The sequence below is a fragment of the Myxine glutinosa genome, chromosome 3 (genome assembly GCF_964187855.1).
Source record: "Myxine glutinosa chromosome 3, kmMyxGlut1.1, whole genome shotgun sequence".
Lineage (NCBI taxonomy): Eukaryota > Metazoa > Chordata > Myxini > Myxiniformes > Myxinidae > Myxine > Myxine glutinosa.
In genome coordinates, this window is record NC_136263.1 from 185,470,488 (window position 1) to 185,482,969 (window position 12,482).

Sequence of the window (12,482 nt, forward strand, 5' to 3'; positions counted from 1 at the left end):
GAACATCACGGGAAATACCGAAGTGCTGACTACATTGCACGAAGTAGACTGGATTCTGCTGAATACAAATACAAAACACAATAAATAGCACCGCAAAGCGGACATAACCCCTCAGCGCATGCATGAATGAATTAATGAATGAATGATCGTTTTAAGGCCATTTTTCCCCGCTAAAGCGGGGGTTAGCCTTGCGGGCCCCATGACAATCATGGTTCCCTGTTTGAGGCAATGTTTTTATGGCCGGATGCCCTTCCTGACGCCAACCCTTGGTCGCCTCTTACGATGCGCAGGGATACGGTGTACCTATTCTAAACCGGGGTACACACCGGGATATATGCATGGTGAAAACCTATTTCAAGATGGCTGCCGTGGCGACCATATTGAAAATCTCAACGCGCCCATAAACCTTCCTCTACTCAACCCCACACACACTGCAACAATGGATTTAATCGGACGAGCTGTTCTGCTTGAAATTGACGGAAACCATTTTCAAGGCGGCTGCCGTGGCGGCCATGTTGAAAATCGCAGCGCCCATTTTCGAAAGTCACCTTCCTCTACTCAACCCCAACACACACTGCAAACATGGATTTAATCAGACAAGCCGTTCTGCTCGAAATTGACGGAAACCAAAAGTTGACGGACGCCCGGATGGCTGCCATGGCGGCCATATTGAAAATCGCAGCGCGCCCATTTTCGAAAGGAACCTTCCTCTACTCAACCCCAACACACTGCAAAAATGGATTTAATCGGACGAGCCGTTCTCCTTGAAATTGATGGAAACCAAAAGTTGACGGACGCCCGGACGACGCCCGTGATGACAATACCCCTTAGCCTAATTTGGGCTGAGGGGTGATAATGTCTGATGGTCTGTGACCACTTCAATACGATACCAATAAATCTTAATGAGGAATGTTTATGTAGGAGGAGGATCGAGGCCTCTTTTCAGAGAACATTTCCAATTTAACCTCCCCTGTGGTTGTCATTTACCCGCTCTACCGAGTGCCCTTTTCGTTAACACAGTTTTATTATATCTCATGGATAGATGGGAAATATCTAAATCACTGCAACTAGAGCGAAATCGATGGCGCGCCATTGCAAATCCCCACACTTTCCACCTGAAGCAAAGTTGAAGGATTGCAAACAGTTCCACCAGGAATGACCCAATATCAAATTTTGAGTTAAAAAAAAAATCTTGTTTTAACCGCTGTCAATAAAACTGTCTAAGTACCTTCCCCCTGGGTCATGAACCAGGCATCAAATATTAAAAAAAAATCGTTATATATCTAGTGTCTCCAAATGTTGATTGAATGGACAAAGTTTCATTTAGAAAATGTTTTTAAAATGCCCTTGATTGCATTTTTTGTTATTCGACCTTTGACGACACCCCAGGGGGCGGGGCCAAAAATGGCACTGTTCTCGCACCTTTTTTGCATGTGGTGATCATAACTACCAAGTTTGAATTTTTGCACAACGGTTTGGGGTGAGATGGCGTGATGGACGGACAGAGAGGAAGACAGACAGACATACACAGCCAATTACAATATAATTACAATATAATACAAAATATTACCGCCTAAAATTTTGGGGATAAAAATGACTTTCATAGGAATAATAGAATGAGTTTGCAGTTGACATTTCCAATAGATATTTTGTGTTGGCAAGAGTAGTTTTTGTAACGATATTTATTTCTACTTGGTATTTTATATTTTCACGTGTACAACTATCCTTCGTTTAATTCCTGATGACATTTTCTGGTTTCTTGCAAATGCTGTGACCCAAAGGGGGAAGGAAATCTGCAGTCCCCCCCTCCGGCCACAACTGCAGAGGAGGTTGCTGGCAGAGCGAACCCCCCTAGCGTAATGGATACGGACATGGAAGGAACGGGAGCTGCTGAAATGCCGGGAGTTGCAATGGGCGGAGAAGCAAGTGGTAACGGAGTTGTTGCAGCACCTGATGCTGAGGCTTGGTCCTCAGTTGTTCCACCCGTGAGTCCCGTTGTTTAACCTTTTGAGCCAAATTCACAGATTATGCTGTACTTGTGATTTGGAGGATCCTGCTGCTTTTGCCCCAAAGCTATTAAAATAATGGAATTAGGGGTGAGGCAAATGGGAGAGGCTGCTACATATAACATTATAACAATATTGGCACTATTATGACGTAATTACATAAATACGTGTACCTTGTCACCTCGAAGTGCTGCAATTGGTTGAAAATTAACGATCGCACTTTGTTTAACTTCGGTGTTTTAAAACGTTATCAACACCTAAAGGCTGACAGTCCGTGCTTGAGGCCTTTGAAATGTAGCTTATTCTGAATATCGTTGTATGTCATTTTACAGCGTTTATAATGTTTAAGGCCTTCAATGACAGCATTTGTGTGTTCAGTTTTATATGTTGTCTTGTTGCTGTTATCCTGTTACGGCCTGGTAACGTTTGTCTTTGTGAAATCGAACTGCCCTGGAAGTGAAATTTGCAGCAGCTCATTGGACGTGAGCTTTGCGTTTGTCCCTCACGTAGTGCCTGTCGTCCTAATGTATTGTACAACTACTACATCAATGCTGGTGTACCAATATTCTTTACAATTGCATCTTGCTGCTTCTAGCATTGTCATGCATGTGTGTCTGTCTCTCGCTCATGTTTTTATGTGATGTTTAACAAATGCACCCTTCCCGAGTGGCATCGCCTCAGAAGAGGGAAACAGTTTTGTGTATTTGGGTCAATCGATATCATCGCCTGAGAAGCAGATCTCTGAAATAATTACAGAAGAACAAAATGGGCTTGGGGGCTTTCGAAAAATCTAATTATATTCTCAAAGGGGACACTGCTTTTGGCTTGAAAGGAAAACCGATGACCATTGTTCACTGCCTGTCTTAACATCCGGATGTGAAACCTGGACCCAGAATGCAAAAAATGACAAGGAAGCTTTGTGCAAGCCTGGAAAATACAAAAGAGAAAAATAATCGTTTGGAGCACGGACAAGAGTATGTGACGTCTTTGAATAAAGTAAAGGAACTAAAATAGCATTAGGCTGGTCATATCGCGAAGGATATACGATTGAAGAAGACCTCTTGAAAGATGGCCCAATTAAATTGAGAGAGTTGCAGGAGCACGTTGAATGGGAATTGTCAAAGCTACATGGTTGTGGAAGAATATTGGGGTTGCCTTCTTCCAAGAATGGATTGAAAGCCTGTTGATTATCAATATCCGAGGGCAAAATTTTGGGACATTGTGTTGCATCTTTACCTTGAAGGACTGCAACGGTATTTTGTTAATTAATCTAGTCTTTTGGTAGTCTGGTTAACCTATTTTCTCTGAAATTGTGCAACAGGAGTGGGTGCCTGTGATCCGTCAGGACCTGCAATGCCAGCGACGACTGAAACCACAGGCTCCCCTGAGTGATGCATACATCAGTGGTATGCCAGCCAAGCGACGCAAGGTGTGGTACTCTTCTGAAAGGGTTCAGGTGTATTTCCACGAGTCTGAGTCTGACGTGTTGAAATCGACCAAGTGGAAGTTTAAAGGGCCTGTATCCATGGACGTGGCCAGTTAAAAACTACACACGCTGCTGGTTGTAGGGTGAAAAACAAAGTTTCCTTGCGTAAACTTGGCCCATTGCGTTGTTTAATAATTTGTGCATCGAATCATGTCAACACGAGTAATCGGAAGCAGGCCAATGATTTGTTGTATGACTTGCTCAAGTGAGCATTTTTGCGTTGTGCACACAAATTCAGACTCGTGGAAACTCATCCATGTCCATTTGTGTGAAGTTGTTGGTGGAACTGATGGATGATCATGTCCATCAAAAGGTCACGTGGAGATTGTGTAAAATGCAGTGAAAACGTTGGGGGAGAAAGGGGAGTTAGCCTGATGATATGATTTTTTTTCCCAAGCTTTCTCGTCTCTTCCCCGACCCCCACCCTCCTCACGCCATCCATTTCTTCCTGTTAAATACTTCATAGACGATGCAGGAAAGTGAAGTTACAGGGTGCTTGTCCCTATCTGATGCTCTCCGCCGTGCAGCACGAGGAGCCGGGGTTCAGCCTCTCACCAGCCTTGAGAGCCTTTCTGCAGATGCAGACAACCCTACGCTTCAACAAGCCTATCGGCAGCAGGTATCCCAAGGGTCTTTAGGAACACTGCGCATAATGCTTGAAGTAATTTGAAGTGCAGAACCTGAATATATATGGGCAGGTGAACAGAAATGGAAAAGGTGAGAAAGAGTGTAATACTGTGCAAAAGTTTGGGTTATTCTCACTTTTGCGGTGCTATTCCCCATCAAACACTTGTGGGAAGTTAGAAGTGTGCAATTATAGATAGATAATAATTCAAATTTCTGTCAAAGTCAATTTAATATCATGGTTAATATCAGTGCTTCTTCTTTTTTTTCTATCTTTCTTTGTCTATCTTTCTTCGGAGAAGTGAATTCTTTCAGAATTTTTTTTTTTTTCTGGAAGGCTCACTTGGTTGCGTTTGGGTGGGTTTGAGGGCTAGGAGCTGGGGCTCGCAGCTGGGGCTCGCAGCTGGGGCTCGCAGCTGGGGCTCGCAGCTGGGGCTAGGAGCTGGGGCTAGGAGCTAGGGATCTTTGTTCCTTTCACATTTCTTTCTTCTTTTTCATATTTCTCTTTATTCATTCTAATTCTTGCTTCTTCTTTATTTCTCTCTTTCTTTATCTATTTGTCTTCGGAGAAGTGAATTCTTGCAGAATTGTTTTGTTCTGTAAGTAAGGTTCACTTGGCTGTGCTTGGCTGGTTTTGAGGGTGGAGGAGTTGTGGCTGAAACCTATCCAGGTTCCTCCTGATGACTCCATCTTTGTTCTTCACTTTTTTTTTTGGGTTGCTTCTGATGACTCCAATGCGGTATTTGGTTTTCTGTTTCATTACCTTCAAGTATCTATATATTAGGAAATAGCAAATTTTATTTTTGCAATACATATAATATTATCATGTGCTGGTAATATCCACTTACCACAAATATAATATGCAGAAACTGTTTGTGGGTTTTGTACAGTAAATAATAAATTATTCAAGTAACACAAGTTACATTGATGTGAATTACAAGAAACCACAATAAAATGTACAAACTAGTGAATATGCGAAAATAGGTTCCCTTGCTTTTGAAAGTCTCTGAGTGGGTTCAGAATGGCACCAAGGAAGCAACTTTCAACAAAACAGCGTGTGACGATCCAAACTCAGACGAAGGGTGCACTTTGAAGGAAATAGCAGAAAAACTGAAGATCTTCTCCAGTGATGTGACTTGTACTTTGCAAAGCCTAAAATAAACTGGCTCGGTACAAGACAGGAAAAGGTCAGGAAGACCCAGAAGAACCTCCCCCAAGGGAAGACAAACACTTGAAGTTGCTCAGCTTGTGTGATATAAGAAAATCAACTCGGTAGCTGACAAATGAAATGAGAGCAGGCCTGAACATTAACATCTCATCCAGCACTGTGCGCCCAAGCCTGATTGCAACAGGTCTTCATGGCATAGTTGCAACAAAGAAACCACTGCCGAGACCACAGGATAAGGTGAAAACATTGAAATTTGAAAGGCTACACCAAGATTGGGCGCCCAAACAATGGAATCGGGCACTCTGGTTGATGAATCGAAGTTTGAACTTTTTGGATCAAAAGACGTCAGTTTGTACGCCAAAGACCAGGAAAGCGTTACAACACATACCGTTTGCAGCCCACTGTTAAACACAGGGGAGGCTCTGTGGCCGTCGGGTTGTATCTCAGCATTTGGTGTGGGGAAATCATTGGGATGGTAACAAAATAAGTACAAGCAGATACTGCAGCACAATCAATGCAGTTCATGATGGAAATCGTTTACTCGGAAGAGGATTCATTTTTCAACAAGATAATGATCCAAAACACGCTTCTAAAATATAGCAAAACAGTATTTGGAGAACAAGGTGACAGCTGGTATGCTCCAAGTGTTAGAATGGCAACCCCAGAGTACGGACATGAGTCCCATCGAGGCCATATTGGAATACTTGGAAACAGAAGAACAAGAGGAACCCAACTCACCTTACATAACTGAGGAATGTACTCCAGGATATATGGTACAATTTTCCTGTAAGAGTGCTTCAGTCGTTTGCAGAAAGCATGGGTAAAAGAGTGATTGCACGTGAGGAAACAAAAGGCGGCAGAAACAAAGTATTGACTGATCCGATAAAATGATCCGGTTCATGTTATTTACTTAATTTTACCTTTTGGGGTATCACTGTTAACCTCCTACTGTAGTCATAAACTGCCCAACTGACGTGCAAAAATATGTGACAATAATCAAGGCTTCTTCAAACCCTGTTAAACACTACAATTTGCAGCTACAATCTGTCTGCTGGTCTCCTTTCATGCCATGTGGTCTTTTCGCTTTTCTATTTTGTGGAACCACCTTGCAGGTGACTGTTCTATCCCATGCTTCACTCCAGGGCTTCAAGCAGGTGCTGCTGCTCCACCTTCTAATGTCATCCCCCATCCCTACCCATAATCTTTATTATCCCCTGACCCCCATTAACCTTTCCTCACCCAACCCTCTTATCCTGCGTCAGTGGCAACCCGTCCAGGATTGTGCTCCTTAGCCAATGAAACTGCCTCGGCACCTCCTGTGCGCCTCATAGCGTGAAGGGGTGGTTAACCCAACCCTCTTGCAGCTTATCCTGCATCCCGACTCGTAAATTTTGTTTTTTCTACCCATAATTAATCCCCTTCCTCAACTCGACCCCATTACTGGCAGGTTGCAGTGTTTTCTCTGCTCTCTCTTCCTTTTCATTCACTCACTTGTATCCACCTGCAATGTGATCCTCCTTTCAGTTCATAGCCTCGGTAATCTCGCTTCTCCATGATCATCGATCATGTAAAGAAGAAGAAAAACATTTTTGTGTTTGGTTTGAAATCTCAGTCTTTGGGAGTGTATTTTTCCACTTTATATTTAGTGGTACATATGTCGTTAACGAGTACTAATACCTGAATAAAATATGAGCCTTTCCCATTATATCACTCTCTTAGCAAGTGTTGAGATTATAAAAGAAACATTTTCATCCACATAGATTGATATTGATTTCAGATCTAAAGCTTTCTGGTTGTACGTGAATGTATCTGTGCATTTGCCCATTTCAAAGGACCTTTGTTTTTGTGTACGGTTGAGGAAATTTTTTCTCCATCTCTCTGCAGGTGAAATCAGACATCAAGAAGCGACTGCGTGAAGATTCCGATTATGATCCGGCACGTTTCCCAAATTCCCGGCAGCTGTTCGACAAGCCTTGATGGGAAAGCGGTCTTCAGCCCGCCTTGCCTATCCTCACCACTTACCAGTCCTTAATCATCCACTGTAGCAACTTCATTTCACTGTATTATCCCGTGATTACCCCATCGGCACATGGCCACTTCTGCTTTCCTGTAAGTACTCCGCTTTCTTTCCCCAGGACAGACTCGAACCCTCCTGTCTGATTAGTTGGTTCATATACGAAGGTGCAACGTTTATAAAGAAGGTGATGCTGATGGAAAGTGTACAAGCCTTTGTTGTCGGGGTTCGAAGCTTAGGATTTCAGGATATATTTTCAGGATTTCAGGATTATGAATATGAATGACGAGTGGTCGGTGATTGCGAATTTTAAAACCTGGTCAAAGGTTGTGGTCACAGCTGGTGTTTTTTTTTTGTTTTGTTTTTTTTTGTTCGTGTCATTTGCTTATTGGTAGTAAATATATCTTCCGTTGCTCATTGCATGCCCTTCCAGAGAATGCATGATTCCAGTTTTACTGAACATGTTCCTTTTCGATGGAAAGCGGGCCCATTTGAAGAAACCGAACGATTATGAAGCTTGTAAATTGGGCCTCCAATACTGAGCTTTATGTGGCAGTTTTATTGCTGAACCGACCAATTGCAGTAATCAATTTCCATCGCCTCTCAATGTTCATTGGTAAGAATTGCAAACTTCGATTCATGTGTTCATAGTATTATCTTTTTTGACATCTTCTCGTCTCCCTTCATCTACGCTTCCTCTTCACTGTCGAATTTCAAACTATATAATGTGAGCACAGACTCTATGGACGGACAGGAGGATCTTGGGAAGGACGGGCAACATTAAATCCGTTCCGTCAGTTTGAGACGCTCAGCTTATATTTGGATGAACTTGTGCATTTCGTTTTGAATGTGTAAATTTTTTATTTCCCCCACCCCCATCATATAAAGAATGGTCAAATGCTACTGCGGAAAAGTAAAATATTATTGCAAGTCCACCTTTACTGTTTAAGCCTTATCTTGGATTTCAACCCAGGTACTTTTGTTTTTCCACTGATTGCGTGCCGGCGATGCTGTCACTACTGGAATCGCATAGCGGTGTTTATCCAACATCATTCCGCTTCCTGGATTCTCATAACGTGTTGAATTCTGTGGCTTTTTTGACTTTTGATCAATCCCTGTGCAAAATGGAAACTTTTCTATTTTGGAAAATGGAAAAGAAAAGCGCAAAATGGAAACTATACGAGTGCATGTGGAAGGCGGTGTAATGCACATGGTTGAGTAAGGTGCATTACAGTACAACATATGTCGATTATGATACTGGAGTAACGGGATTTGTTCGTGAGCGCTCGGCAATGATTCTTAAGGACTTTTAACATTTTTGTGCGATGTCAAATAAAGCATGAATGATCACCTTTCTATGGGATAACTTGCAAGTATGTTGTTACTCAGTTGGTGAGCATAAAGTGGAAGGGGCAGGAAAATATCTGTTGTCCATCTTGCCACGGTGTCTTTGTATTTGCCATCTCAAACTGCTGTTCACCAAAACAAGCAGCCTGCTGTTTTCCTGCCTCCTGAAAGATTTAATATCTTCATTGAAGCATCAAAAAAATCTAGTCTCCAGCCAACGCGTAATCAAAAGCATTTGGTCAAGCAACCTCCACGATGTGCCCGATAACTTAAAAAAACATAGGGGCAATACTCCTGGTGCTCACCTGGTCGAATAAACTATATATATATATATATATATATATATATTTTTTTTTTTTTTTTTTTTTTTTTTTTTAATACAAGATCGAGGCTCGTGAAAGAGCGAACATTAATCACACAGAAAGACAAACAGACACATAAAACAAAACATCGGGAGCGGTAGACAAGATGGGGAGAGAGGGGGAAGGACACAAACACAACATTTGAGAGCAGGGACCGAGAGACATGGAGACATCGAGAGAACTGTGGGAGGGAGAGGGCTTTGGGGGGAGGCATGGGAAGGGGGGGGGGGGTGGTAGAGGTATAAAACATATGGACACTGCCAGGACTTCCAGGAAAGAAGTTGGAATTTCAAACAAGGTGGATCTGGGGTGAATTAGTGGGGGTAGAAAAGATCAAGGTTTTGGATGGGCGAAGATAAGAGATGGTGGTGAACAGCTGTTTTAAAGACCTGGAGGGAGGAGTGTGATTGAAGTGAGTGTGGGAGTTTGTTCCAGAGGCGGGAGAAAAGAGGAATGAAAGAGTGAAGGTGAGCAGAGAGCCGAGATTTCGGCAGTTTAACCATCAGAGGGTTGCTGGCAGATCTTGTGCGACCTGTAGGAATATTTGGGGGACAGAGCACAGAGAGAGATTTGCACCGAATAAGGGTATTTTAAACCAATTTCAATGGTTGCTAGAAGACAGGGCAGCATGTAGAATCATACTAACAAAATCATAAGACTTTAAACAAAGAAAAAATAAAACTTTTGGGGGGAAACGCTGCCCCCCTCCCCCCCCCCCCCCATCCCATATACCTCCTCGGACCCCAATTTTTTGTAACGCCTTGAACAAACATTGGTACATTATGGGTGATTAAGGTTGTGGTGAAGTCTCATCGAAATTGCATGTGTAGTTTCTGAGAAGAAAGCAAATACTGATTTTGGGGGGCAACCCCCCTGTAGACCCCCAAAAGGGGCAGATTTTCTTAATGCCGTCAACAAACTTTGGTACATTACAGGTGGTGAAGGTTGTGGTGAAGTTTCATCAAAATTGTGTTTGTAGTTTCAGAGAAGAAAGCAAATACCTATTTTGGGGGGGTCAATCCTGGACCCACTTTGAACCCTCCCCCTGCCCCGTAGACCCCCTTAGACATTGATTTTCTTAGTGCTGTGAACAAACTTTTGTACATCATGGGTGATAAAGGTTGTGGTCAAGTTTCATTGAAATAGTGTTTGTCAGAGGAAAAAGCAAATTCCTATTTTAGGGGGACTAACCTGGATCCACTTTGACCCTGGGAAACTCCCTGAGACCCCGATTTTTTTTTTTGATTTTTTTTTTTTTTTAAATAATTTTTTTTTTTGTTAATGCCTTGAACAAGCTTTAGTCACAACACAACAAATGTCATTTGTGCCAAATTTGGGCGCAATCCCATAAGCGGTTTCGGAGAAGAAGTTTCAAGTGTTTACGGACGGACTGACGGACAACGTGCCATACGTGCATAAGGACCCCAGAACTTCGTTCCAGGTGAACTAAATAGAACGACACACTTCCACATCACGACGTCGACCAATTATGCCTCTGCCCACATTATTACATCATTATACACACTTGTATGAAGTTTGATTTAAATCCATTCAGCTGTTCTAAAGTATCACATTTTTACCTGATACATTAATGGTCAAAAATACTGGCACCCTTGCACTTTTTTCAAATAACTCACAATTTTCTCGAAAAATAAGTTGAAATTTACAAAAGTATTTGGTCTCCACAATTCTTTATTTCACTGTTAATATTACAGAACCTTTGTTTTTGATTCAGAACTTAATATATCCTTTTAAATCAGAAAATAAAAAGAAATGGCATTGACAAAATTATTGACACCTGAGTTAATATTTGGTAGCACAAACTTTGGACAAAATAACTGCAATCAAGCGCTTCCTCCAGCCATGAAGGAGCTTTCTACACCTCACTACTGGCAATTTGGCCCACTCTTCTTGTGCAAACTGCTCCAGGTCTCCCAGATTTGAAGGGTGCCTTCTTCCAACTGCTGTTTTCAGATCTCCCCTCAGGTGTTCAATGGGATTTAGGTCTGGACTCATTGCTGGCCACTTCAGAACAGTCCAGCTTTTTTTCTTGAACCATTCCTGTGTGCTTTTTGAAGTGTGTTTGGGGTCATTGTCCTGCTGCAAGACTGGGTAGAACATTGTGCTCCAAAATGCTTTGGTAATCTGATTTCATGATGACATGCACACATTCAATGCACACAGTGCCAGAGGCAGCACAGCAACCCCAAAACATCACTGAACCTCCTCCATGTTTGACTGTAGGGAAGGTGTTATTTTATTTGAAGGCTTTATTTAGTTTTCTGTAAACATAGAGGACATAGTGAGTAAACATAGTGAGACCCAAAAGCTTGAGTGACAGAACTTTTTTGAGAGGATTGTTGAGAAAGTAAAGGGGAGGGTTTTCCAGATGGTCTTTTCAGAGAGACATCGTAAGAGTGTGAGATTTGTCAGGATTGAAAGACATGTTCCACTTGTTTGACCAATTTGTGATTTTATCCAGGTCTGCAGAGAGTGAGGAGACCGCCGATCTGAGGGATGAGGCATGGAGCGGCAGAGTGGAGTCATCAGCAAAGAGATAGAGGATTTTCCAGAGAGTCGGAAAGATAAATTGATGAATACCAAAAAAAGCACAGGGCCCAGAACACTGCCATGGGGAACTCCAGCCTGAACAGGAAGGGGAGATGAGAGAATTCAATTCAGGGCCACACATTAACTGCAACCGGAGAGGAGGTCTGCAAGCCATGCGTAGAGATTTATATAGATACCATAGGAGGAGAGTTTGGTGAGCAGAGCGGGGTACCAGACCGTGTCGAAGGCACGAGATACACTACATGACCAAAAGTATGTGGATACCTGAACATCAAACATCTCATTCCAAAATCATGGGCATTAATATGGAATTGGTCCCCCCTTTTCTGCCATAACAGCCTCCACTCTTCTGGGAAGGCTTTCCATGAGATGTTGGAACATTGCTGTGGAGATTTGCTTCCATTCAGCCACAAGAGCGTCAGTGAGGTCAGGCACTGATGTTGCGCGATTAGGCCTGGCTCGCAGTCGGCATTCCAATTCATCCCAAAGGTGTTCGATGGGGTTGTGTCAGGGCTCTGTGCAGGCCAGTCAAGTTCTTCCACATCGATCTCGACAAACCATTTTTGTATGGACCTCACTTTGTGCACGGGGCCATTGTCATGCTCAAACAGGAAAAGGCCTTCCCCAAACTGTTGCCACAAAGTTGGAAGCACACAATCATCTACAATGTCATTTTATGCTGTAGTGTAAAGATGTCCTTTCATTGGAACTAAGGGGCCTTGCCCAAACCATGAAAAACAGCCCCAGACCATTATTCCTCCACCAAACAAGTTGCAAGTTGTTTCAGGGCAACTGCCTCACCACAAGATTCAGTGTACCATGGATGGGAGGAAGGGTAATACAACTGAAGACGAGATGGGATAAATCTGTGCATGAGAGAGAGCAGTTTGCTTTGGAAGAATTC

At 42.7% G+C, this 12,482-nt stretch overlaps 1 protein-coding gene across 8 annotated transcripts in view; it reads left to right on the forward strand.

The window, feature by feature from the left end:
• The window catches only part of BAG6 (BAG cochaperone 6), a 58,064-nt gene extending 49,410 nt beyond the window's left edge, over positions 1 to 8,654 (forward strand). For all 8 annotated transcript variants that reach the window (XM_068102925.2, XM_068102926.2, XM_068102928.2 and 5 more), the window contains 4 exons: positions 1,782 to 1,985; positions 3,328 to 3,435; positions 3,959 to 4,111; positions 7,169 to 8,654. In XM_068102925.2, coding sequence (XP_067959026.2) covers positions 1,782 to 1,985; positions 3,328 to 3,435; positions 3,959 to 4,111; positions 7,169 to 7,261 — 558 coding nt within the window. In that variant the 3' untranslated portion in view covers positions 7,262 to 8,654. The remainder of the gene's footprint in view (positions 1 to 1,781; positions 1,986 to 3,327; positions 3,436 to 3,958; positions 4,112 to 7,168) is intronic.
• Positions 8,655 to 12,482: the final 3,828 nt, after the last annotated feature.